The sequence below is a fragment of the Etheostoma cragini genome, chromosome 6, assembly GCF_013103735.1.
Source record: "Etheostoma cragini isolate CJK2018 chromosome 6, CSU_Ecrag_1.0, whole genome shotgun sequence".
Classification (NCBI taxonomy): domain Eukaryota; kingdom Metazoa; phylum Chordata; class Actinopteri; order Perciformes; family Percidae; genus Etheostoma; species Etheostoma cragini.
The window spans coordinates 13,087,053-13,112,831 of NC_048412.1; the positions used below are offsets into that span (position 1 = coordinate 13,087,053).

At 39.8% G+C, this 25,779-nt stretch overlaps 2 protein-coding genes across 9 annotated transcripts; one reads left to right on the forward strand and one right to left on the reverse strand.

Annotated features, from left to right (window-relative positions):
- The first annotated feature begins 1,559 nt into the window (after nt 1-1,559).
- LOC117945726 (carboxypeptidase Q-like) lies at nt 1,560-19,307 on the forward strand. The gene is made up of 11 exons (XM_034873411.1): nt 1,560-1,710; nt 2,710-2,860; nt 3,545-3,760; nt 3,910-4,026; nt 4,119-4,326; nt 4,407-4,614; nt 8,558-8,669; nt 10,923-11,014; nt 11,588-11,683; nt 12,801-12,906; nt 18,640-19,307. Exons 2-11 carry the CDS (start codon nt 2,710-2,712, stop codon nt 18,798-18,800), a joined length of 1,467 nt encoding a protein of 488 aa, XP_034729302.1. The 5' UTR covers nt 1,560-1,710; the 3' UTR covers nt 18,801-19,307.
- Nucleotides 14,970-25,704, reverse strand: LOC117945737. Of its 8 annotated transcripts, none has more exons than XM_034873425.1 (5): nt 25,280-25,694; nt 22,573-22,686; nt 15,947-16,033; nt 15,617-15,749; nt 14,970-15,498 (listed from the first exon to the last, which is right to left on the reverse strand). In XM_034873425.1, exons 1-5 carry the CDS (start codon nt 25,667-25,669, stop codon nt 15,299-15,301), a joined length of 924 nt encoding a protein of 307 aa, XP_034729316.1. In that variant the 5' UTR covers nt 25,670-25,694; the 3' UTR covers nt 14,970-15,298. The 8 variants fall into 8 exon arrangements, with proteins under 8 accessions (XP_034729316.1, XP_034729324.1, XP_034729319.1 ...); XM_034873433.1 differs by lacking the exons at nt 22,573-22,686; nt 25,280-25,694 and adding exons at nt 17,456-17,685; nt 24,407-24,443; XM_034873428.1 differs by lacking the exon at nt 25,280-25,694 and adding an exon at nt 23,418-23,750.
- Nucleotides 25,705-25,779: the final 75 nt, after the last annotated feature.

Sequence of the window (25,779 nt, forward strand, 5' to 3'; positions counted from 1 at the left end):
GTTTTCATATAAAGGCATTTAATAGAAGAATAAAATAGAATAGTTTCAAGCTTTCATTTTCATCAAAGTTGAATATGAATTGACTAAAGATTTGAACAAATAAACAGCTATACATTGGACTTGCAGATTAAAAGCGTGTCATAGGCACACAAGGTGGCCAAAAGAGAACTGTGTTGCTGAAATTGTGTATTTCATGAGTATTTCACTACTGCATAAAGGATGTGGCTTTAATGCAATTATAAAACTGTCTGTTTGTCTTTTCTTTGGCTTTAGAAATTGGTAGGAATGTAATACTTCTTTGCACTCATACACACACATCCACAAACAGCACAACAAGACAGATGTATTCACTCAACAGCATGTGTGCTAATGTTTAACGACCTCCCTGTCGTACTTTCTGCCCTTTGATTGATCTGTTTCCCTTTCCTCCTAACACCCCCACCTCCTTTCTCTTACACATACACAACATCTTCGTTAAATGTTCCAGCATTGAAAGCTAAGCTGCAGGTAAAAGGACTAAGTTGTAGGACTTTTGTTCCACTTGTTTGCACAGTAGCGCAGAAAAGTATTTCCTCCCAGCCTCCCAGTGTCTGGGCCAAAAGAATGTTTTCAAACCACTGTGTTTAACCAAGCCAGCAGCATGTGAATGGAGCCATATGGTCCGATGTTTTCCAAAACCTGCTGATGCAGAGGAGAAAGCAAATGGCAGACAAACCAGAGGCTGGTAAAAGACAAAAACTGAATGTCACGTAAAAAGCTGAAAGGAAACTGAAGTTAAATATCTTTAGATGGGTTCACAAACAAAGTAATATATTAGAGTAGTAGTGGAGTGTAAATGTGTAAATAGAACACACGTTAACATTAATCTAACCCTTATCAGAGGGTTTACAGTGAATGTTTACAGTGAATGTGAATGACGGCAGAGGAACACAGAAGACTAGTGGTAGAAAACCGCAGATTGGGATGTGGGCAGAGAAGTGCTGTGTTTTCCACAGCCGTTGAAACAAAACATACCATTCACTGGACATCTTTCTGGCAACTAAAATTGTGTAAATGAGACGAGATGTGTAAATGTCAGAAGAAACCACATTATATTAAAGTAACACAACAAACACTATTAATTTGTTCTTTAATGTAAGACTAAAGACGGGCAGCAAAGGGAGTACTTTCTGCAATTTAATAGTGTCATATCCAGCTGTTTTGTTTCCTTGAGACGGGGTATCTGGCTCTGCAGCAACACTATACTCTCTATTCTCTATCTGTAATAACATCTCCACCCAATACTAACGGGAGTAGCCTGCTATAATATTCCTTTAGAAATGTCAGTTTTAGAACAAGGCAAAATTAACTCTAACTAACAATTTTACTATAGACAACTTTTTCATTGTTCAGTATTTGTAGCTACACCTTTGAATCGTTTAATAGATTGATTCACATGTGTTGCATGTTTCTTTCTTTTCACCAATACAATAGTTATTTTGTCGCTTGGACTGGATGACTGTTACACAATAATGGGGCTTTTGTTGTGAAAACAACCGGGCCGGAAGTTGCCGTTTGTTAGGCATGCTGATCACGAGCACGGAAACTCGTGTGTTTATATTCCGGGTATTCTATAAGAGTAGCCTACTCTCAAAACTGAAAAAAATAATACATTTTTAAAAGTATTCTAAAATAATATCAACGATATTAAAGACTATCTGGGCTTGAAGGGTTCGTTTTTGTGATATTCTATGGAAATTTCTGGTTTTATTATGACGTAACTTTTCTCTCCATCCTCAATTCGTTCACATCTGATTCTGTCTATCTTAACGTTTGGTTGTGATAAAAGTATAGCCCGTTGAATTGTATTATTTCCGGTAATTACAGATTATGAGTGAATTTGACGTTGTTAATACGGCGCAACTTTAACCTTGGTGGCGTCTTTGAATGGATATCCCAACCACTAACGTTCATGCAGGCGTCGACTGAGAGTAAAGTTGTAATAACATTAGCTACTCTGCTCTCAGTGCCACAAGTAGCCTATAAGAGTTAGTCAGTGCCAAAAATAAATAAGGTATGTGCTAACATTACAGTATTAAATCATAATATGAAGCCAACTCTCTGGGTTTATAATACAGAGGAGGGTCTGGCAAAGCGAGACTAATACAGCATTCAAGTTACATTTTTGGTGCTTTATTGACATTCATTTGTTTACCATTAACTTATCTAAGGTACAGTTATTAATCTACTTTGAAAAGTATAATTTGATTGATCAACCCCAAATCAGATTAGTGATACTGCAAAGTCAGTATCCGCTGTTGTCAGTATGAGCTTTTCGGATCAGTGAAGTGTTGCCAGAATTTTCCTGTTAGAGATTAATTAAAGGTCCCATGGCATGAAAATTTCACTTCATGAGAGTTTTTTTAACATTAATATGCGTTCCCCCAGCCTGCCTATGGTCTCCCAGTGGCTAGAAATGGCAATAGGTGTAAACTGAGTGCTGGGTATCCTGCTCTGCCTTTGAGAAAATGAAAGCTGAGATGGGCTGATTTGGAATCTTGCCCGTTATGAGGTCATAAGAGGCCAGGTTACCTCACCTTTATTAAGGGACCACTAAGGGGAGCACTAAGGTCTATATAAAAGCATCCAAAGAGCACCATGTCCAAAGAGCACCATGTTATGGGGTCGTTTAAGCAGATATTAATCACACACATGTTTTTCTCTCTGCAGATGGCTCAGGGAGGTGGACCGCCCATCCTCTTCTTCCTCTTCATGTTTCTCTTCATGCTATCATCTCTGTGTGACTGTCACCCTCACTCTGCTGGGTTCATGAGGTCAATGTCCTCAGCCAGGGCTGTACCTAGTCACACTGCAAGGAAAGGTAATCCCAAACCCTCATGTTTTCAGATGTGTAGTAAAAGATATATGTATGCACTGTATGTGTATGGAATTCAGGGTTGCCATCCATTTATTTTTAATACAGTCAACTGGTTGATTTTCTTGAAGGCCATGCACACCCACACTGGTGTTATTTTTGCTAATTAGACCTATAGTCAGGTCGACGTGTGGTTGAGCTTTGCTGGGATTGACGTGATGTCACCAAACTCTTAACTATTAATAACAGATATAAACTGCCCAGCTCTAAATGGTGCTTCAAATCTAGCAGGAGAGTGAGCAAGCTGTCAGTCAAGCACACCCACAGGTCTAATCAGGCAACAGAAGTGAAATCATCTGTGTGGGTGATCTAAAGGTGTGAATGGGCTTAATCCTATCTTGTGATTCTCGCCTCTCTCATTTAAAATATATTAGATAACACCCACATACCAGTCTATTTAAAGCAGATATAATGTGCAGACTGTGTTAGGTAGTCACCGTTAATCTTGCTTCCTTGATCTGTTGTGTAAACTTTTTAGTGGGAAATGTGTTTGTACAAACCTTGGATTATGTGCAAATAAAATGATATAACATAGTGGCTTGACTGTATATTTACCTCCTTACCTAATGTATCGAATCAAGGGACAAAGAGACTGTATTTACACTTTTTGAATTTTGTGTGTGAACCCAGTCTCAGACATAGCTACAGAGGTAGCAGGCTATGCTGAGGTGGCCAAACAGATTATTGACCTGGCTGTGTTTGGAGCTGCCCAGAACCGCTCTCACAGACGGTTGGCTGACTTCACCGACACCATAGGGAACCGTGTCAGTGGCTCACACAACCTGGAGATGGCTATCAAATACATGTACAGTGCTATGACAAAGGATGGGCTGGATGTACATTTAGGTGAGTATGACTTGTTATCTGTGTCCCTTTGAGGCAAGTTGTGCAATGCGGATAAATGTTTCACAAACTAAGGGATATCTTTCAGCAATGTGTTGCCCTCTGCTGAGTGTAACAGTAATTTGTGTCATTTTTTACTTTTTCTTTTCCAGAGCCAGTCAAAATCCCACATTGGGTAAGAGGGAAGGAGAGTGCAGAAATGATTGCGCCAAGGGCCAAAAGTCTGGCTATACTGGGACTTGGTAGCAGTGTAGGGACACCACCTGAGGGTAAAGACCATACTATACAAAAGTCTTTTAATGGCCGCCATCTGTCATCCACCTTCTGTTTATTCCTCCATGTCTCTCTCTTACTTCTCCAGGTATCGAGGCAGAGGTGTTGGTAGTTCAGTCGTTTGAGGAACTGAAGCGTAGAGCCAGTGAAGCCACAGGGAGGATTGTGGTTTTTAACCAACCATTTGTCAGCTATGGGGAGACGGTGGCTTACCGTGCTTATGGCGCCTCTGAGGCAGCCAAAGAAGGAGCTCTGGCCACACTCATTCGATCTATTACTCCTTTTTCTATTAACAGGTATCCATCCATCCATCCATCCATCCATCCATCCATCCATCCATCCATTCTAAGTCTCTGTCACACATCTCCCTCTCAAGTCCCCACACAGGTTGGCAAGACTACCAAGCTGGAGTGAAGCGCATCCCTTCAGCCTGTATTACTGTGGAGGATGCTGAGCTGATGTGGCGTATGGCACAGAGAGGGCAGAAGATCGTGGTCAGACTCACAATGGGAGCCAAGACTCTGCCGGACGCTGACTCCTTCAACACTGTGGTTGAAATAACCGGCTGGCAACACCCTGAGCAGGTAGACCTTACACTGCCATCACAGACACCTGCCTGTCTCACTTATTTAAACTATTTTAGTGGGCCTTTTAAATAGATTTTATGAGAAACATATGTCCCTAGAAGGTCTCTATTATTACGTTCTTGTCTCTCTCTTTATTAGTCTCTTTTTTGCTTGGTTTGGTGGGGAAAGGAGAGAATGCTGCAACCTCTTTGTTGCCGACTCCAGATATTCCAAGAGCTGTTTAATCGTTTGTGTGTGGGGGTGGGGGTGATCTGATCTTTCCAAACAAGGGCTGAGGCTATGCTTAGTTGGAAATTCAACTTTCATTTGGTCAGTATAAATTAGGTTTCAATGGAAAAAAAGAATTTTGGAAGAACACTATTAATTTGTTTTTGCATGTGTTTTGAAAAAATGTTTAATTTTTTATTTAAGAAATGTCCTCGCCTTGGCTTCCTATTTTCATGGAATCCCCAAAATCTGACATTGAGAAATTAGTTGTATGAATTTACAAAAAGCCAGACATTTCTGCATTTTTCACAGATCACAGCATTTTTTCTACTGGCGAGCCTAAACCACTCAACTTTAATTACAGGGCTGCTGAAATGAACTTATCCTTTGATTATGCCAGCAGAGTTGTGGTTTGTGAACACACATGAATGTAAACATGCAGAATGACTATTAAAACCTGCAGTCATTCTTTGTATAGTATTTTGTAAAGTAAAACTAATATGCTGTGTAGGAAACTCAGAGTCAATGGGGATCCACATTGTGGTTTAACAGGGTGATTTACCTGAAAATAGGATATTATTATTTGATTCAAGCATGCATTGCATGAAAGGTTATGTGCACCATAGACAGACACCGAAGTACAACGTATAGTTAACACGTTAACTATTAGGCTTGTCAATCATAGAATAAGTTGGCAAAATATGCCCCGCTCTAAGTCAGACGCTTATCACTGCGCAGAGCAAACACATAACCCGACCCAGCTTGCAGTTATAAATTGCAGTTTCACACATTGTCACACACAGGTCCTTAGCACTATATGTGGGTAAGGACCAAGACACGTCTAGCAGGTAGAACCTGATAAACGGACAAGGTGCTGCTGCACAAATCTCTAAATGCATGCTTCACTGTTTGCAGCAGAGGCATGATGAAGAAAACCTGCTTCTGTCTTCAGCGTACAGGGCTGAAACGTCACAGTGGGCTCAGCATACCAGATGTGGCATGCTCAACACCAAGGCCACTGTTACAGTTAGAACCAGTGGGCCAGATTTAACTTTGGAATCCTTGGAAGAAACTGTCTTTAGGTATATTACTTTCTACTCAAATCTGTTGGTCTGTCTGAATAAAAGTGGAAGAGAAGCAGAATCAACATTTCCCATCCGGTCGGGTTGAACAAACATGTCCTACATAGCTGAGCAGGGTATGTAAATTGCAGCTGCACTGATTTGTGAAGATGAGTGGTTAATCCTGTGTGACCCAAACTGCAGCATAGCAATTAAACGGGGGAGAAGCTTCTCGTCAGACTCGACCAAACTGAATTAACCTTTGCATCTATTGCACGTCTGAAACCTGTGTGGGATTTCCACAGTGTCCTCTCTGTGAATCATGATGGGTGTACTGTGTATAGTTACTGTTGTTAAGGCAGTGTGCATTTTGCATATGAGACAGAGGCATATGTACAGTTTGTAATATCTGACAAGATATATTTTGTTGGCAGATGAAGGTGGATGGTGTTTGCACTGGGAAGTTCCCAGGTGTGTGTGCGTGTGTGTGTGCGTACGTGTGTTAGCCTTCACTCCCTCTCAGGAGCCTGCAAAAACTTCACAATCCTAGATGACCAAACGCAAGTTTCCTGACTTTGTTTGCTAACAGAGAACAAAAACGTATATAGTAATATTAGGTCCAATATATTTCAGCAATTCCCAATGCGTGTAATTCCAGTGAACTCATTTTGCAACTGCAGTCCCTCTGGTTTAATTTGTGGGGGAAGAGTTGTGCTAACTGAAGAACAATTCAGAAAACATGATGAGAGGAACTTCGCTGATGTAAGCAGTTACTATTCTGATTTGGGAATTATTGTTTGGTCAATTATTATAGAAAAGGGAAATGAAACACATTGCATGGTTGACATCATTTCTGGCTCTGTAACTTTGTGTTTGAGCTAGCAGTAGCAGCAGTTCTCGTTGGAGTGTGTGTGCACACATTCATAGAAAAATGTAGATATGAGTCACAGATAGTGAGTCATTTTCACAGGTTAGCCTTTCATAGCCATCTGAGAATGATGAGTTGCTGGGATTTTTTTTTTTTATTCCACTCACTTAACCTGCCTTTTTAAAATGAAATGTCCTGATGTGTAGGCTTTCTGTTTATAGTTATCACTAAAAACACAAATTATGCTGCCATTTATTTCCATCTAAACTGTAGGTCACTGAACCACATCTGGACATCTTTCTCATACTTTGTTGATATCTCTTCATGTAAACTAGTTAACTACAACATATTTAGTTGTCTCTTCTGTCAATAAGTGAGCCATAAATCGATGCTGTGGCTATGCACGTAAGTATGTGCAGCCCCTACGCCGAAGCCTAACGTGCATCTCTCAAAAAAATACACTGCACGTCGCTCAGGCCATGGCTTGGTAGCGTTGAATTTCTCATTGCTCATTTCCTGATTCTCCTTCTACATAAACAACATGAAATAAACAAGATGGTTAACTTTTCCTGCTACGGGATTACCTTTTTAGAGTCCTCGCTCCAAAGCTAATCACCGTCACTCTCTCACTTACTCTACCACACACTCCACGCGCATGCCGGCCCTGCTATTCTTGTAGAAGAGATCGACGCACACACCAGTGCACAAGTGTAAACCTCCGTCACTTACGTTGGCTACTGCAAAAGCTCTGCATTGAGCCTCTTGCCAACCATACATCAGCCTTAAGACGACTAGTTGGCATTAGTCGGGTAACTGTACCCCTCAGTAGAAAGAGGGAAATGGTAACAACACTAGGTCAACAGGAGCAGAAGGATCTTTCTGAGGTTAACCAATGTAAGAATTACAGTACAACAAAAATGATCCATGTTGAGTTTTAATGCATATGAGTTATCTGTTATTTTTACACTGCAGTTGGGCCAGTATGTTTATGAGCAAATTCTGACCCAAAGACTGGATTTTTAAAGCCCTGATGCAGGCCTTAGCCTGGGATTAACCGTTATATAGAAAACTTGGAAACATTTCTGGTTTTGCATGACCATTGTTTCATAGAATTTGCACACAGCACCATGTCTGTGTGGCTCGATGTTTTTTTTGTGCCTCCAACGTTGCCTTCCAAACACCATCTGTGTGTCTCTGTCTTTACTAAATGTGTATACATGTTTTATATTCACAGCTGATGTACGGTATTCCTATGTCATGCTAAAAGCATTTAAGCATGTAGAGCACACACTAATAACATTTGTGATTACTGATACAGGAAAAACACTTACTCTTGTCAATGGTAGTGTGGCCTCCGGGTTATTGCCCGGACTGGGCTGGCTCAGGTTCTAAAATGTTTTTTAACCTGGAACTTCAGGTCAGAATTATCCCGCTGACAGGAATCCCACCCCTTATAATTCCTGGAAATGGTGATTTTACTCTGAACTTTTCTGGAAATGTTGTCTTAGTTTTCCTGTTTTTGTAAGTCTGCTTGTCCTTACTGATAAAAAGCAGTTTTTTTTTATTATAAATACTGAGTGATATTTGACGCATATTGTGTATGTGTTTGTGTGTGCTTTATTAAATTGTAGACAAGATATGGTTCAAAAAGCGTTATCTGATTTCTTTTTTTTCTTTTTTTCTCTCTGACACTCAATTTAGATCAGACAAATGGTCGGGTTGCAAGGATATGTATCTAGCAATAGTTTCTCACCTCAGTCTCTTATTTCTATGTTTATATCTCTTTACCTGTCCAATCTGCTAGGTTGTCTTATTGAGCGGCCATTTGGACAGTTGGGATGTGGGACAAGGCGCCATGGATGACGGAGGTGGAGCTATGATTTCCTGGGAGGCCTTGTCCCTTATCAAGGACTTAGGTAATATAGACACAGACATGCTGTATAGACGCACACATATACAGTGCATGATGCTTCACAGATGAACGTTAACAGAATTAAACGTTTACGTACTGTACAATTTGGATATAGAAAAAAGTATACAGATGGCAGCAGGCTTACACAAGCTCAAAAACAAACAAAATCAAGTACTGATCTTCTAACTGACTTTATAGTACATTTCTTAACAGTTGGTAGAACAATGTACAAAAGTAAAATATAGTAAAGCTCTTTGGAACGAGGGAGCAAAACATTTTCTATAGTGATACTTTAATAAACTTCAACGGCCAGTTAGTGAATATCTTGACGAGGGAGCCCGAGTTCTAAACTTAGGGAACCGTTCCAAAACAATTCCTCAGACTATAAACAGTAATTTCCTTCAACTGTTAGAGGAACAAGAACACACATAATTAGGAAACAGGCTCGGATATCCAGTATTGTTATGGACAAAAGAATGCAACTGAATAAACCTGTAGTGGGACAGATTCATCCAGCCAAGAGCACAAGGTCCAGTTATGAAAAGGTTTTTTAATCAGAAATACAGTTAATTTTAGAGTGGATTACAAATTCTAACAAAAAGTTGCATTATTTTCATCAGGCATTTGCAGCTCTAATCCAGTGGATATAAAAAGTCTACACACCCCTGTCAAAAATGCCAGTTTTTTGTGGTGTAAAAAAATGAGACAAAGATAAATCATTTCAGAACGTTTTTCACTTTTAATGTGACCTATAATGTGAACAATTCAATTGAAAAACAAACTGAAATCATCAAGGTTGAAAAATAAAAAATAAAATAAAAATTATAATAACCTGGTTGCATAAGTGTGCACTCCCTCTTATAACTGGGGATGTGTTCAGAATTAACCAATCACATTCAAACTCATGTTAAATAGAAGTCAGACACCTGCTATCACTTAAAGTGACTGTGATTAATCACAAATAAAGTCCAGCTGTTCCAGTAGGATTTTCCTGACGTTGTCTTAGTTGTATCTCAGAGCAAAAGCCGTGGTCCGCAGAGGGCTTCCAAGCCATCAGAGGGATCTCATTGTTAAAAGATATCAGTCAGGAGAAGGGTACAAAATCATTTCCAAAGCATTAAATATACCTTGGAACACAATAAGTGAACATTATCAAGTGGAGAAAATATGGCACAACAGAGACATTACCAAGAACTGGACCACCCTCCAAAATGTATGAAAAGATAAGAAGAAAACTGCTGAGGGAGGCTTCCAAGAGGCCTACAGCAACATTAAAGGAGCTGCAGGAATTTCTGGCAAGTACTGGCTGTGTGCTACATGTGACAACAATCACCCTTATTCTTCATATGAATGGGCTTTGGGGTAGGGTGGCAAGACGGAAGCCTTTACTTACAAAGAAAAACATTCAAGCCAGGCTCAAGTTTGCAAAAACAAACATCAAGGCTCCCAAAAGCATGTGGGCAAATATGTTATGGTCTGATGAAACCAAGGTAGAACTGTTTGGCCTTAATTCCAAAAGATATGATTGGCGCAAAAACAAAACTGCACATCCCCCAAAGAACAACATACTCACAGTGAAGCATGGTGGTGGCAGCATCATGCTTTGGGGCTGTTTTTCTTCAGCTGGAACCGGGGCTTTAGTCAGGGTGGAGGGAATTATGAACAGTTGCAAATACCAGGCAATTTTTCACAAAACCTTCAGGCTTCCGTTAGAAAGCTGAAGAGGAAGTTCACCTTTCAGCATGACAACGACCCAAAGCACACATCCAAATCCGCAAAAGCATGGCTTCACCAAAAGATGATTAACGTTTTGGAATGGCTCAGACCTGAATCCAATTGAACATCTGTGGGGAGATCTTAAGAGGACTGTGCACAGGAGATGTCCTCGCAATTTGACAGATTTGGAGAACTTTTGCAAAGAGTTGGCAAATATTGCCACGTCAAGATGTGCCATGCTAATAGACTTCTACCCAAAAAGACTGAGTGCTGTAATAAAATCAATAGGTGCTTCAACAAAGTATTAGTTTAAGGGTGTACACATTTATGCAACCAGGTTATTGTACGTTTGTTTTTCAATAGAATTGTTTGTGTTATAGGTCACATTAAAGGTGGAAAAAGTTCTGACATGATTTATCTTTGTCTTATTTTTTTCACATCACAAAAAACCTGCCATTTTAACTTTTCATATGCAATATGAAGAATCTATCATTCCTCATATTTGTTGCGCTTTGTGTTCATTTAAGTCTATGTGTTCCAGGTTTGCGTCCGAGGAGAACACTGCGAACAGTGCTGTGGACAGCTGAGGAGCAGGGTGGAGTTGGGGCGCAGCAGTACTATAATCTACATAAGGTACTGTCTACTTTTACTGCTGTAGTACCTAATAATAAGAAACACACTGTAAAATCGGTAAAGCATATTGTTCCTGTTAAGAATAAGGAAGGGTCAGACCACAGTGTGAAAGTATAGGAGTGTAGAAATGTACTTCCAGTGAATTAGAAAGGCCTTGGATAGCTACCAGATTTGTCTGTTAGAAGGATTTAAACAGCAATATATAGTCTCGGTTTCTTTTTTTGTGACTTTGTCCGCTAACCTACAAGCCTTGACACATAATAAACTACACTCTTAAAAACAGAGGTACAAGTTTTATACTTTTGATGTTTTGTACCAAACTAAATACTTTCATCAGTGTACTTCCCTAGTTGAATGTCCAGTTCATACATTTGATATATAATTAGAATTTAAACAGCTTCAATTAGATAAGGCCGCTGTATCAACAACTCCTGGTGATTGGGTGGAGTCATATTGACTGAAGCTTGTATTGTTTTTAATAATTCAAACACACCTTGGATTGTTTTTTTGTTTTTTTTATGTGTCCATGCTTTCTTGATCTTTCTGCTCTGTCTCCTTCCTCTCCTCAACCAGGTGAACATGTCCAACTTTGACCTGGTCATGGAGTCGGACTTGGGGACATTTACCCCGGTGGCTCTGCAGTTTACTGGCAGTGATGCAGCACGAAAGGTAGGATTAAAAACAACACACACAATTAACAGTAGTTAAAAAAATAACGATTCTCCAAATCCATAATTTGATTACACTTTTAATATAAAATAACTGTGGAACTTTTAAATATTTTTTAAACTGTTTAATGTTCCATCTGATGATCATAAATGACCTTTAACAGCAGACAAGACTAATTATAGTCTAATATTTCACAATGCGAGACGTGATTGGATTTGGGTAGCCTACGTGGAATTAAGTCCCTGTTCCATTTAGTGGCCAGTACTTCTTTTCAGTCCATGTTTGTGTTAGCTTACTGTTTTTTTCATTGACCCCCTGTAACGTTACTTGTGTAAAGAAACCGTGACAGTGACCCCTCCCCCCCGGTTTAGCTCACAATACATTCAAAGTAGGCCAAGTTACCATATGCATCTGTAATTTATTCTCTTATTGTGAAGGAATAACTTTGTCTTGAGCAAAATATTCATCACGACTATATGACCTCCTGGGAATGCGTACCCAGCAATACAGTGAGTAATAACACACCGTAAGGAAAATACCTTTATGACAGAAAGTGTGGTCCAAACACTACCCCTTTTGTCCAAAGCGGCCATTAGAATCAACACAAACTTAGTTACTTGCAGTAAAGCAACTTTAAAGGTCACGATTCAGTGCTGTGCTGGACTATGAACTCTCAATTCGTAAATCATCAACAGATCACTGGTTTTATGCCCTGGCAGTTTTTTCTTGTTAAAAACAAGAGACTACATGGTTTTAAATGTGCTATAATAGCTTTTTTTTTTCTTCTAGAATGTACCACACAACATGGTCGTATTTAAATTTGTCAATCGGTGATCCTGCCTTTTAATTTCGATTATCGAAAGCTCAATTTTTGTAATTGAATTTAAAATTGAAATTGTGACACCCCTTGCATTTAATCAGGCTTGAATTCTGCAAAGCACAGATTCCGCGTGGTCTCACTCCTGTGAATGATGTGGTTTTTCCTGCAGCTAATCCGAGAGGCCATGTATTATTTTTAAAAAAGACCATGCATGTTGGAATTCCACCCTATGTTTGAAAAACGTTGGTGTATAACAATGATGAGCTGAAAAGCACTAAGCTGTGGTCGTGTCAACAGGTGATGGCAGAAGTGGTCAAACTGTTGGCTCCCATTAATACGACCAAACTGGAGCCACATGGAGAAGGGACAGACATATCACCGTGGATGCAGGCAGGAGTACCAGGTCAGTTGAATAAATATGTTGTATCTATATGTTCATGATAGGATAATTGGGCACAGTAATAAATCATTTTATATCTATCTATTTATCTGTTGTAAGAACACAATTAAAATATGAAGTAAATCATCCTCAATTGTTTGGTTCTGGTTTTTCTCTTGAAAGTGCTGTGTACACAGAATCACATCCTTTCGGATAAACTATGTTAATAATATAGTATATAATAGGGAAGTGGGGGATATTCACTTTAAATGGAATTTCTTTGAAAACTGAATTGAAACTGACTTTCTTCGAGTTTAGCAGAACAAGTGAACAGTATAAAGCAATAAGAATAAAGTGACGTTTTGACACATTTCTACAACAGATGGAACCTTCACCAATGCTGTGCTTAATGAGTGTTTCTTTCTTTGTGGCTTTGCTGAAGATGTAGTGGTCCAAACATCCTCTCTCGGTTTTTTGTGGAAGTGAAATTGCAATATGCACAGAAGATTGTGGTGAACGTTTAGACGAGGGACTGAAAAAGCTTTTTAAACATTTCAGTGAATAACAAGGCGCCATAAATGTTCCTGCTTTAAAGCAACGGCAATGTCAACAATTGGAAGGAGGATAGAGTGCTACAGTATGTGGGTAGAGGGACAGTCTTCCATTATCAAACATGTAACTTTTCCCAGCTGAGAGTGTGGTGCCTTGTACAAAGGCCTGTACTCACATTGTCACAATAAAAGATATCTTGACCGATTTAATGGTGATAAATGCAGTTGTAGATTTGAAAGAATTGAGTCAGGCCAAAATTCTATTATTTGACACTGACAAAGTAATCGCATTCATGTTTTATCAACTAAGAAGGTGTTATCGGTATCTAGATTATATGTAAAGTTTTGAATACTGTATATAAAAGCCAGAAGATTTTCCAATTTATTTCTTTCCAAGCCATTGTCTTTTTCCTTAGATTGACCAATATGTTCAACTAACTAATCATTGAGGCTAGTGCATCTCGGATGCCACCTCTTCCAGAACATTAAAGTAATAGAATTGGATTGGTCCAGATGGGATTGATTTGACTGAAAAGCTGTATTAAAGGCTAAACCCATTTCTTTAACATGGTTTATATTCATATATATTTTCCAGTATGCCATACCAGCATTTTAAAATGTATGTTTTAGTTTCTTCAGTGATGCTTTAGTTGCACATGCTTTTGGCTGATTTTGGTGTACATACTCCAGTTGGGTGTTAACCCGTTTTATAAAGTGATCTATTTGAGCCTTGTGTCCTTGACAGCACCGTCAGACACCGCCTACCAAGAGTCCTCGCCACTGTTGCGTTAAATGCTTGCCCTTTGTAAATTATAGTGTGGTCTAGACCTACTTTATCTGTAAAGTGTCTTGATAACTCTTATTATGATACATAAATAAAATATTAAATTGAAATTGATTTAAATGGGTAATGAAAGGGCCATTTCCCAGTTCCTGATCCAAATTCTTCCAGTAATATGGAAATATAGTTATTACAGATGCTTTTCTGTTTCATTATCATTGCAATATTGTTGCCAACTACACTTTTTTTACATTAGGACCTTTTGAGTATTAAACTTTAATTAGTGGAAGTTATATAAATCCGAATTGAAACTGCGATATTCAGAAAATTGAGTATTTAAGTTTTTATTTTTGTGAAGTGAACTACTCTACAAGTAAGGTCATCTTAGCTTTAAGATGCTTTTGGAAGTGGGCCCTGAGATTCCCCCCTTAGACCGTGTACCCATTACAGCTGTGTAAACACAAAACAAAATACTACAAATAAAATAACTGCATATAATCAGGTTGACAGAACCATAACAGTACATTATAAATATAATATAACTTTTTTATTACAGCAAATAAAACTATACCTGTACTTGGTTTTCTATTTTTCCTTTAGGAAAAAGACCAAGAAGGTCACCTTTACATAGTTGAATAATAAAACCCATACAAAGGATCAAGCTCTACATACTTTAAATGAACAAACTTCATTCCGTACACTTGTAAAGCTGAAACTAATCCTCCAAGTCTGTATATACAGTACATCTAGTTTTCGTGGTTTTTGGCAGATTATGTGGTCCAAAATTCTTCTCAACCTCTGTTCTAGTTTTAGTAGAAGTGAAATCACATTGTACTAAGACATGATGGTGTAAAAGAGGAACTGAAAAACATGAGAACCTTCAGCCAGACAGAACAAAAACACATCCCCTTTTAAAGCACTGACCGAAGGGGAGAATCAGTTGCCTCAAATTAGTAGCAGCTGAGGGCTTGGTGCCTTGCTCAAGTTTACAGCAGTCTTTATTGTCCCATTCACTAATGTGTCATCCACCTACTCCTCTTTAAGAGAAGGTAAAGTGAGATCGCTAGCCCACGAGAGTCCAGAGTCATGTTGAGTCCTCTGGTTCATGAACTACCACAGACAAGCTGGATTCTGAGGGGCCTTCCTCCTCGTCTGTAAGGCTGAGTCGAGGTCTCTTGGATGGTCTCTTTACTAATGTTGGTTGTAGGAGCAGTAGTGGACTGTCCAAGGGGAAGGTGTCGGTGCACACACCGCAATCTCTGCCGGGCATCTTCACCTGGGTAGCTTTAATGCACAGACAAAGAAATTGGTAATCCTGTCAGTTGTGTCTACAACAGCTAATGAGCACACACTATGATAGTAAGTAAAAGAAAAAAACTAAAATATATGTAAGACTACAAACCTTTACTGCGAAAGGGATTCTGCAGAGTTTGCATAGATAGCTGTGTGCCGATTGATTTGATCTTTGGGGGGTCAGTCTGGGAGGCTACGTGTCTTACAGGAGGAAATATTCGACAGGAACTGTTAGCAGTGCCCTAAACCGCAACATAGGGAACAGCAACACTTTCATTAGCAAACATTTCAAACAGGCTTAACAGTTTGTTTTTGTTTTTTGTGGGGGGGAAATTTTAATGGCAGATTGGTGCACTATTTACAGCAGCAGGAAGTTGTATGAGGGGTTGGCTCTTAATAAAAGTACTTTGAGAATATCTACTATAGTATTCTTACTCACAGGTTTGGATTCCACACTCAGCACAGTCAGGATTGATCCTCCCTCATTGAGCCCTAATTCTGAAGCACATTCTGCTTTGACGTCTTCCTGTGGTTAGGACACACAAAATACTACAAATAAATTGCACCATTTCAGTTGGATTTTTCAGATCCTTTGGTTAAACATGAATGCTAGCTATTTCTCCTTTTTAAATTTTTCAACCAAAAACACAACTTGAAAAATGCCACTATGTAGCTACACCTGGCTTATTTCCTCCAATACCACAATGCTTATTGTATATCCATGGATACCCATTGTTCAGCCTAGCCCCCCAGAAGATGATGGGATTGGTTCCTTATGCGACGTATGAAACCCTGGCAGATATCAGTGTTTTGATATGCTTCAGAGGGGTCAACTCAAAATAAACCCCAAAAATACCCAATGTTCATCATAATGAAAGAACTAGTGTTTTAATAGTTCCTGGGTAGCAATGGACCTCACATGAGAGCCACGAACTATGGAAAAATATAAGCCAGTAGACTGTAGCCGCTTATAAAAAAAGACTTTTGGTAATCTTCTTTCCTCCTGTGGAGGGCAGTGATTAACTTAGAGGAAAAAGTAGGCTGAAGAGTAGAAAAAGAAAAGCAATGAGGACGGGCAGCAGCACATGGGACAAATCAAACCAGAATGTATTCCTTAACCCTCGTGTTGTCTTCCCGCCGAGCTGCAAATTTTAGTTTTTTTGAATCAAAATTTCAAATGAAAAACTTTGTTATTAACATTTTGGTTGTCTTTTTTCAACCCTTCTGTGTCTTTCTCCCGATGTTTTTTGTCTATTTTTTTTAACGTTTGTCGACTTTTTCTGAGCCTTTTGAAATTTTTAAAGCTTTTTCCCATTTGTAACTTTGACTTTTTTTTGGCTTTTTTTTCACATTTGTCACATTTTTTTACATTCACATTTTAGTCACCTGTTCTTTTTACTGACTTCTTTTTTGTTACATTTGTCACACAAGTTTTTATCTTTTTTTTTCTAAAAATGCTATAAAATTGACAAAACACCCAAATTCAATTAAAGTAGTGACCTGATTATTGTTCCACGTTACTTTTTTAGACAATTTATATTGAAAGAAACCCAAACTTATGATATAGAAACATTTTTAAAAAGGGTTCAAATTTGACCCGAAAACAACAGGAGGGTTAACCTAACCAACTAGTGGAACAGAAAGCCCTGAAGGTTAACTTCTCCCAACCCCGAGCCAACAGAACACCACCGTTACTCCTGGGCAAATGTCTGCACAGTTAACAGTAAAACCAAGGTTCTTTAACGCAGTGTTTTACCTCTGCATCACTTAATGACTTTGAAGGAAGCTGCGGACAAAACGTTTAGCGGGGGTTCTCAATTAATGTGCAAATCTTGCATAGCCGGGTATGTGTCCACAACGTTAGTTGGTGGGAGCTAAGCAATCGGCATATGTTGCAGACAATATTGCATGCGGTCATTCTACACAAATACGCAGGGCATGACAATACCGTAGTTGCTGGTGGAGTCAACAATGTCGTGTTGGTGTCGGAGCCCACAATATCATCAGGTTCTGATTTCACACTTAGGTCTCGCACAGTGGGGATCGGGCAGTCCTCCTCCTTGAGCCTTAATTCTGACGCACGTCCCGCTTTGAATTGACCCGCAGGTTGTGATCCTGAATCTCCAGAATGGCCCAACAAGGTGGGAACTGACCCTTCTATCAGCATTAACTTTTGCATGGCAATAATCCTAAATCAAACTCTTCTCCGCGCGCGGTTGGCTCAAATAGTACGCCAAGCCATTCGCAAAAGTCGCGAGATGGTTGAGGTTTATGTCTAGGATAGGTCTTAGAGCAGCGGGTCTTGCGAGAGTCTTTGCAAATAAAAATTGGGCCTTTCCATGGATGTATTAAGGTCATAGACTATTAATATGAAGGGCCTAGGGCCTTTTTGAACAAACGATGGAAATCATGTGACGGATAATGTGACACTTAGATTGCACGCAGGTGGACTATTGAACTATTTTTGTGACTTCTGAAACTGTTGCACTGCTTATATAGGGCACTTTTGAGGGGTGTGTGTGTCTGTCTTGAGGTGGGATAAGGATAGAAACCTCACAGAAGAGGATGGTAGTCAGGTGGAGGCAGGGGCAGACAGATAAATGGTTACCAATGGATTCCAAAATTGTGCAGAGGTTCTGGCTGGGAAACTTGTATCTTTAGCATCAATCAGCTGTAAAAAAAAAACATAATTAAGCAAAGGGCTGGCACCCAGACCAGGGCAACCCTAAGCAGGCCAGACAGTTTAAGAACAAGTTAAGCAGATTGAAATATAAATGTCACCACAAGAGAAGTGAATTGTATCAAAAGGTAGACTTCTTCCTTTTCTCTTTGCCAATTTTGGAGTATTTAGTTGCCTTGGTTGTTTTCCACATGCTAGGACCGGACAACGCCAACACATACAATGAGTTATTGTTGAAAGGAATTTAACCACTCCTTATATTAGTCAGACCCACCTAACCCTTCCAAAGTCAACCAGTTGCAAAAATGGGGTTTCTTTACATGTTGTTTAATGTGATGACTTTGAGTGAAGTATTGTTTGAACAGTTGACTCTACAACATGTAACGTTTAGTGCAGCAGTTACTATTTTATCATTCATATTTTACCCCCCTCACCCCCCATCTCTCATCCAGGTGCTAGCCTCCATGTAGCAGACAATCGATACTTTTGGTTCCACCACAGTGAAGGTGATACCATGACTGTTCAGGACCCTCAAGCCATGAATCTCTGCTCAGCCTTGTGGGCCGTGGTGGCCTATGTCGTAGCAGACCTGCAGGACATGCTGCCCAGGTAGCCAGTTAGGCCTCCCCCCCCCCCCAGTGAACAGGAGGAACGGACAATGACTATTTACAGCTGGACTGGTTGATTTCAAAACACACGGTCAAATCCAACTATTTTTTTATGTTTTAAAAACTGTGAGTTTATAAATTCTATAAAAATTGAATGTGAGTAGTCCATTATTTTTAGTCAATAGACAAGACTAAGAACATTAATATAGTGGACTTTCTCAGGTATTGTTTGTCTTTAGGCCGTAATATATAATGTGCTGAACATGAAAATTTGCAACAACAGTGTGTTTAAATAACTATAAGTTAAGTGTCTTTAGAAATTAAGGAGCTGTTCAAATTTCCAATGTTTCAAGTGTTAAAGAGAAGAACAACCTTTTCTTTAAAGGACGCAGGTTTATGTGTTTTTATTTTATAAATAATAGGAAAGATTACTCCTAATGCACATTTACAATGTTTGAGATTTTACACTGCAAAATGATCAATAAAGTATTAATCATTGCTTTACCCCTTCACCCGCATCTGCTCTCCTGTCGTAATACTGACCATGTGGTTTCTTTGATGGAAGAAAGAGGAAGGTGATTACAAATCAGACATATGCATCTAGTCCGTGGAAAGGAGAAAATGGAATGTTGAAGCAGGAGGTGGCTTCATACAGAGGAGAGGAAGTATAGAGAATTAATCATTTTGCAGTCCAACACAACACACACACACACACACAGCTGGGACCTCTCTGCCCAATGATCTGAGAGTCAGCACTCCTGAGCGGTGATGTCAGGGTGTGTCAGCCAGCCAATGCAGATAGTCAGTTTAGAAACACAAATATGTGTGTGTCTGTGTTGACACAAAGCTGTGTAGCCAGTGTCTGTTAAGCTCTTCCCCGTGTGCCAGTTAGCACTGATTCACACACAGTTATGTTAGTAAAGAAACACAGTCTGTGGATGTTTAACGCACAGTGAGTCACGTATGAGCACCACGCACATGATCTGTAGAAAATCACAAGACAGCCATCTGACAGAAATGACTGGTTGAAAGAAGAAGAAAAAACAGTGAATGAATTTATTAAATTCAAAGATCAGTGTAAGTCCCACCAAATAAAGCGTAATGTAGCATTACTTGTTTCATGTTCCTTGATTAGTATATGATAGCTGATGTATATAAAAATGAATATATACCTATTATTTATCTCATTGCTTGAGAGCTCTCAAATAAAAATGGCATAGAAGAGAAAGTACTTGACAGTGAATTGTGCTCGGTTATTTGCTTTGTCTACAGAAGGTTGTCCAATGATGGGAACTGGCCAGAGCCCACCATGGTTACATCTTTTGTTTTATCCAACAAGTCAGTTCACTGACAAAAAAAACGTATTCACATTTGAGAAGCTAGAATGTTATTTTTTTTGTCAATCATATATATATTTCTGATTGGTCTCAGCTCTACAGGGTGTGATCCAGTCTGCAGAAACCTGAAGGTGTTTAACATCCTGAGGATGTTTATCAGGTCAGTACAAACAAAAACGATTGTGTGACTCTGAATCGTGTCTTATTCTCTGCATCGCATCTGAGTCATCTGAATGCAGTACACAACAAGCAAGCAGCTGTGCCATCCAGTCCTTGTGGAGTTTTTACTTTATCATAGTGCACCACCTTGTGGACATCAGCACAACGCCTGTAAGTAAGAAATGTGTCCACTAATTTGTCCCTTAGGTTTGGGTCTCTCAACCAAAAGAATGGATAGTCGACACAGACTTTTGATGACGTGGGATGTTGTGTTTTATTCATACATAACGTGGACTTTGGTAAACTCATTTCAAGCACCAAAACAATTCTTACAACACATCATCAATAACGGTTTGTATTAAAAAGAGATTTGACGACTTTCAAAAAGCCAACAATGTTTCAGCTTTAGGGCCTAATTATTTCTTTACACATTGCTCTAGAAAAAATGTGGGCATTAGAATACAGAAAGCAGAGTTTCTTCAAAACATTTAGATATGAAACATAGGGATAAGTTTGATGCAAAGACACACAAAAAGTAAATTTAAAAAGATACTGTATGTGAAAATGCCCTTAGACCTCAGAGTTAGAGAAGCGACCGAACAGGAGATTCCGTTGCCTAGTTACTAGTTCCATCACAGCAGCTGAGGGCTTGGTGCCTTGCTCAAGTTCTCAGCAGTCTTTATTGTCCCACTCACTAATCTGTCATCTGCCAACTCCTCTCCATGAGAAGGTGAAGAGAGATTGCTAGCCCACTACAGTGATTGAGTCCACAGAGTCATGTTGAGTCCTCTGGTTCATGAACCACCACAGACAAGATGGATTCTGAGGGGCCTTCCTCCTCGTCTGTAAGGCTGAGTCGAGGTCTCTTGGAGGGTCTCTTTACTAATGTTGGTTGTAGGAGCAGTAGTGGACTGTCCAAGGGGAAGGTGTCGGTGCACACACCGCAATCTCTGCCGGGCATCTTCACCTGGGTAGCTATAATGCACAGACAAAGAAATTAGTAATTCTGTCAGTTGTGTCTACAACAGCTAATGAGCACACACTATGATAGTAAGTAAAAGAAAAAAACTAAAATATAAGACTACAAACCTCTACTGCGAAAGGGATTCTGCAGAGTTTGCATAGATAGCTGTGTGCCGACCGATTTGATCTTTGGGGGGTCAGTCTGGGAGGCTGCGTCTCTTACAGTAGGAAATATTCGACAGGAACTGTTAGCAGTGCCCTAAACCGCAACATAGGGAACAGCAACACTTTCATTAGCAAACATTTCAAACAGGGGGTATTTGTAATGGCAGATTGGTGCATTAGTATTTACAGCAGCAGGAAAGTGTATGAGGGGTTAACTCTCAATAACAAATGCCAGTCGCTGGTGGGGATTGGTTCCTTAGTTATGGGACACATGAAACCCTGGCTGCTATCCATGTTTAGGTGGACTCAAAGTAAAGTACAAGACCCACTGTTCATCATAACAAAGGAACTGGTGTGTTTTAATAGTTTCTGGGTAGCAATGGAGTCCACGAAAACCACAAACTACAGAAAAATAAAAGCCAGCGGACCGTATCCACTTATGACTTTATACTTTTTTCCCCTATGATGAAATGCCTGCACAGTTAATAGTATAGCCCCCATTCTTTAACACAGCTGTTGTGTTTTTAACTCTATCACTGAATGAATCCCGGCATGCATCCACAGTGCTGGAGAATATCAGTAACCCCCCAATTTCCAGAGGATGCGTAACGGCTGCAGATTGGCCAACCAACCATTATTACCATTAGCTCAGAAAAGAAAATGTAAATTGTAAATTTTGTGGGAATCAAAGAAACTCTTGTGAATTTATTTTGGTTATGCCCTCAAACTAACTTAATAATTAAGTTACTGGGGTCAATTATGTAGATATTTAGCTGATCTTATACCCTCAATTCTGCTTGTGCTGTGAAAATTAACTTTTGTTTCTTCAACAAATCTCACCTCAATTTTATTTAATCAACGTGATTTTAATTTTGACCCCATTTTCGTCCATAAATCCAAATTCCAATGTCCAATTCGCATTAAACACTACTTCTATATCTGATGCAGAAATAACAAGGCTGTTACACACACCAATTATACTCTTCAAATGTTTTATGTAAATTTAGTTGTTTTCTTTTTTAATTTCTGTATCTCCTTTGAGCAAAACAGCCCAGCCTATCAATCGGCACATGTTGCACAGTATTTCTTAACGCTATTGCATGCACTTTTCTAGAGAAATAGGTTGACAGTAACACACTGAGCATGAAAATACCGTAGTCGCTGGTGGGGTCAATAATGCAGTTTCAGATATCACTAGATCATCAGGCTCTGATTTCACACGCTGGTCTTGCACAGTTGTCATCGATCCTTTCTCCTCTCGTATCCCCTGTAAAATCAGGAGACATATAGCATGTAAACAAATGTACACACGTGCACATGACATCCTTTTGCAAATCAAAGCCCCGGTTGTATAACTATGGACCAAATACACCGTTTGTCGACATCAGTTACTGTCTACACGTAACAAAGAAACTTAAACGCGGTGTCGTTTTACAACAACAACAACGTTAGCTAACCGTACCAAATTAACTGAGTCTACAGTGGTTTGGTGCCCTTACCAATCCACCCGTAAAGTAGCGTTAACGTTGTGTACATACAGCCATGTGTTTGTTCAACATACTGTGATCGAAAAAGAATCAACAATGTCTAACGTACTTGTGGTCAACTATGTTGAGCAAAACCATTTGAACGCAACAACGTTACGTTAGCTAAATTGTATCTTCTTCTAACTTCGTAGCTAACAAGGCTAACGTTACATTTCACTGCGACCTCGTCTGCTAGCTCAGTCACTTATAAATCCACATCCAAACAACAGTTTTCCACATATTGAAATACATAACCCTTCACCATATTTAAGAAAAAAAGAGCTAACCCGTTTGAAAGCGAGCTAAATACGTTCACTTTCACTCCCTGTATAACGTTAGCTACAGCTTTAGCTGGGTTAGCTTTAGTTGTAGGTTAGCTACAACGTAGCTACATATCCCCACTTGAACACTGGTCAAGTTACATTGCCTTGTTCATTTTTAATATAAGCCACAACCAATAAAGCAGACTTACAGGTTGTGGTTCTGAATCTCCAGGTTGGCCAAACAGAGTCGGAACTGCACGGTCTTTCAGAATTAATCGTTTCGAAAATCCTAAATTGAACTGTGGCCCGTTCAGGAAGCAGTCGTCCGTAAAATGAACAGAACACAACATAAGGTTGGGGCTGTAGTCCCGAGGAATAGTGTCAAAAATAAATTTTAACCAGTGAATCTTTAATTCATCATCTTTTGGAAGATGAAACAGAGGAGATTTCTCCTTGCACTGACGAATACAGCGTCTCCTAGACATGGATACAACTAGCTAAACTCCACTGGTTTTGAGGGCGTGACACACACAGCTAGGCGAGCATCAGGCATTAACGTTTGTTACAAAGTGACGCGAAATGACGGTGAAGGGAAAAAGCAGTAATCACAGTATGGGGGCGTCCAAGATCAATCACAGCCGTATTAGGCTAAGTTCTTTGAAACTCAAAATAAGTGACTATTACAACTATATTTGTCTTCAGAAGAGGTAATTATCTTCACTCAAGCTTTTGCCTGCCAAAGTCGCCAGATGACACAATCTTGTGAACATAGCCATAGTGAGAAATACAGAGTTTTGTGGAGCTGTTAGTTTTAATTAGCTTTGTAGCAACTCATTTGGCAATGGCTTGAATGTAACGGACGTTCATTAATATCAGACAGTTATGCACTAAAGCAATAAGAAATTCATAAATGTCTTGATGGCTTTTACTGTCTAATTTTGTACCATCTACAAAAATGAAGTCCAGGTATTTATGAACACACACAAACTGTATACAGTTATCCAACTTTTATATACACATTTCCTTTGGGAGCTTATTTTACCAGGCCCACCCACAGCTACTCATCTGGGGGGGCACAATATAGGAGCTCTTTAATTACCTTAATTAAACTGAACTGACGCACACACCGCTTTGATTTGACCTTCGGGTTGTGATCCTGAATCTCCAGAATGGGCCAATATCAGCATTCATTTTTAAAAAAATCTAGCTTTGACCTGTGGTCAGAATAGGAAGCAATCCTCTTCAAAATTAAGGGAATACAAATAAATGGGGGGGGGGGGGGGGCTTTGCACATCTGAATAATCGTGGTAAGCATGAGTTGAAGAACCACTGATCATTCCTTCTACCCTAGAAATCAGCAGCAGTGGCAGCAAAAAACTGTCCTTTGACTCCCAGTCCTAGCTGTCCTTTGACTCCCAGACACTGTCCTGTTCACTGTAGTGTGACCATCCCGGGCATAGGCGCCGATTTATGTTTTTCTCCGTGGGTGCTCTTTAAGCCCTTTAAAAATAAATGAATGAAGGAGTCAAAAAAATGTTTGCATTTCAGAACCTCAGGAAATGGACAGCCGAGGCGAACACACACGCCTATTAACTCGACAGTAAAGCCGTAAAGTAGGCTATGCTTCAACTCACAACAGCGCCACTTCTCACAAATACAGGATTGGAGTTGAGAAGTTTAACCAACTGTCTGGCACACGTGGATTCTCAGTATTTTCCGTGGGTGCTTGAGCTCCGGAGCACCCATGGTATCGGCGCCTATGGTCCCAGGACAGTCACAGGGCAGTGTCTGACCGTCCCGGGAGGGAGACAGGACAGTTTTTGCTGCCACTGCTTCTCCTGGAAATCCAGAGTACTTGCTTCGCAAATTCAAATTGTGCTCCCGCGAGAACTCTGGATTTCCAGGGTAGATCTAACTAGGCTATCCGAGACCAATCATCTCTACTCCTAGCTGCTAAACAATTGGAAGGGGCTGCATGATACGCATGACGGAGAGCATGAAACACACCATCATAACATAACGTGACCACGCTTACAGGTCGTTAAAACGCATGGTGGTAAAACAAACTTACCTCCGCAATATTATTTCGAACATTAGCCCTACTAGGACTTGCAGGGTTGTGCCACAACTTAATCAGCGCCAATGGTGTTTTGGATGGAGTGAGCTCGCGGTCTCTTTTATCAGCAGGACTTGCTGAGGCTTCATCGTGTCTCTCATCCTCGATCCACCTCCTATACACAGGCAAATCTCGTTCCAGTCTTGTTAAAAAGGTGACACACCGCCGACAAATCCTATTCGACACTGGTCTGTTTACTACCGCCACACCAACATGAAAAAGTCTTTCGGATATACTTGGTTTCCCAAATCTATCGAAAATGTTGACTGAGTATTTGTGCAAACCAACCATTCTCATATTCTGCTTGCAAAAACGGCAAAAGTCATCTTGTATCTCCATTTCCATTAGACTTACGTCTTTCAAAACCAAAACAAACTCTTCTTCTTCTTTTAGCAGGTTACAATTTTTGTAGTATACCGCCACCAACTGTACAGGAGTGTGTAATACCACGAACT

What these genes read in the sequence shown, in the direction of transcription:
- LOC117945726 (XM_034873411.1), top strand. Translation starts at nt 2,710, where the DNA reads ATGGCTCAGGGAGGTGGACCGCCCATCCTCTTCTTCCTCTTCATGTTT. An exon ending in GTCCCTTATCAAGGACTTAG is followed by an intron (nt 8,670 to 10,922) that starts GTAATATAGACA and finishes TATGTGTTCCAG; the next exon opens with GTTTGCGTCCGAGGAGAACA. An exon ending in GCAGTGATGCAGCACGAAAG is followed by an intron (nt 11,684 to 12,800) that starts GTAGGATTAAAA and finishes TCGTGTCAACAG; the next exon opens with GTGATGGCAGAAGTGGTCAA.
- LOC117945737 (XM_034873425.1), bottom strand. Translation starts at nt 25,669, where the DNA reads ATGGAAATGGAGATACAAGATGACTTTTGCCGTTTTTGCAAGCAGAAT. An exon ending in TGAGTGTGGAATCCAAACCT is followed by an intron (nt 15,750 to 15,946) that starts GTGAGTAAGAAT and finishes GTTGCGGTTTAG; the next exon opens with GGCACTGCTAACAGTTCCTG. An exon ending in GAATCCCTTTCGCAGTAAAG is followed by an intron (nt 15,499 to 15,616) that starts GTTTGTAGTCTT and finishes TGTGCATTAAAG; the next exon opens with CTACCCAGGTGAAGATGCCC.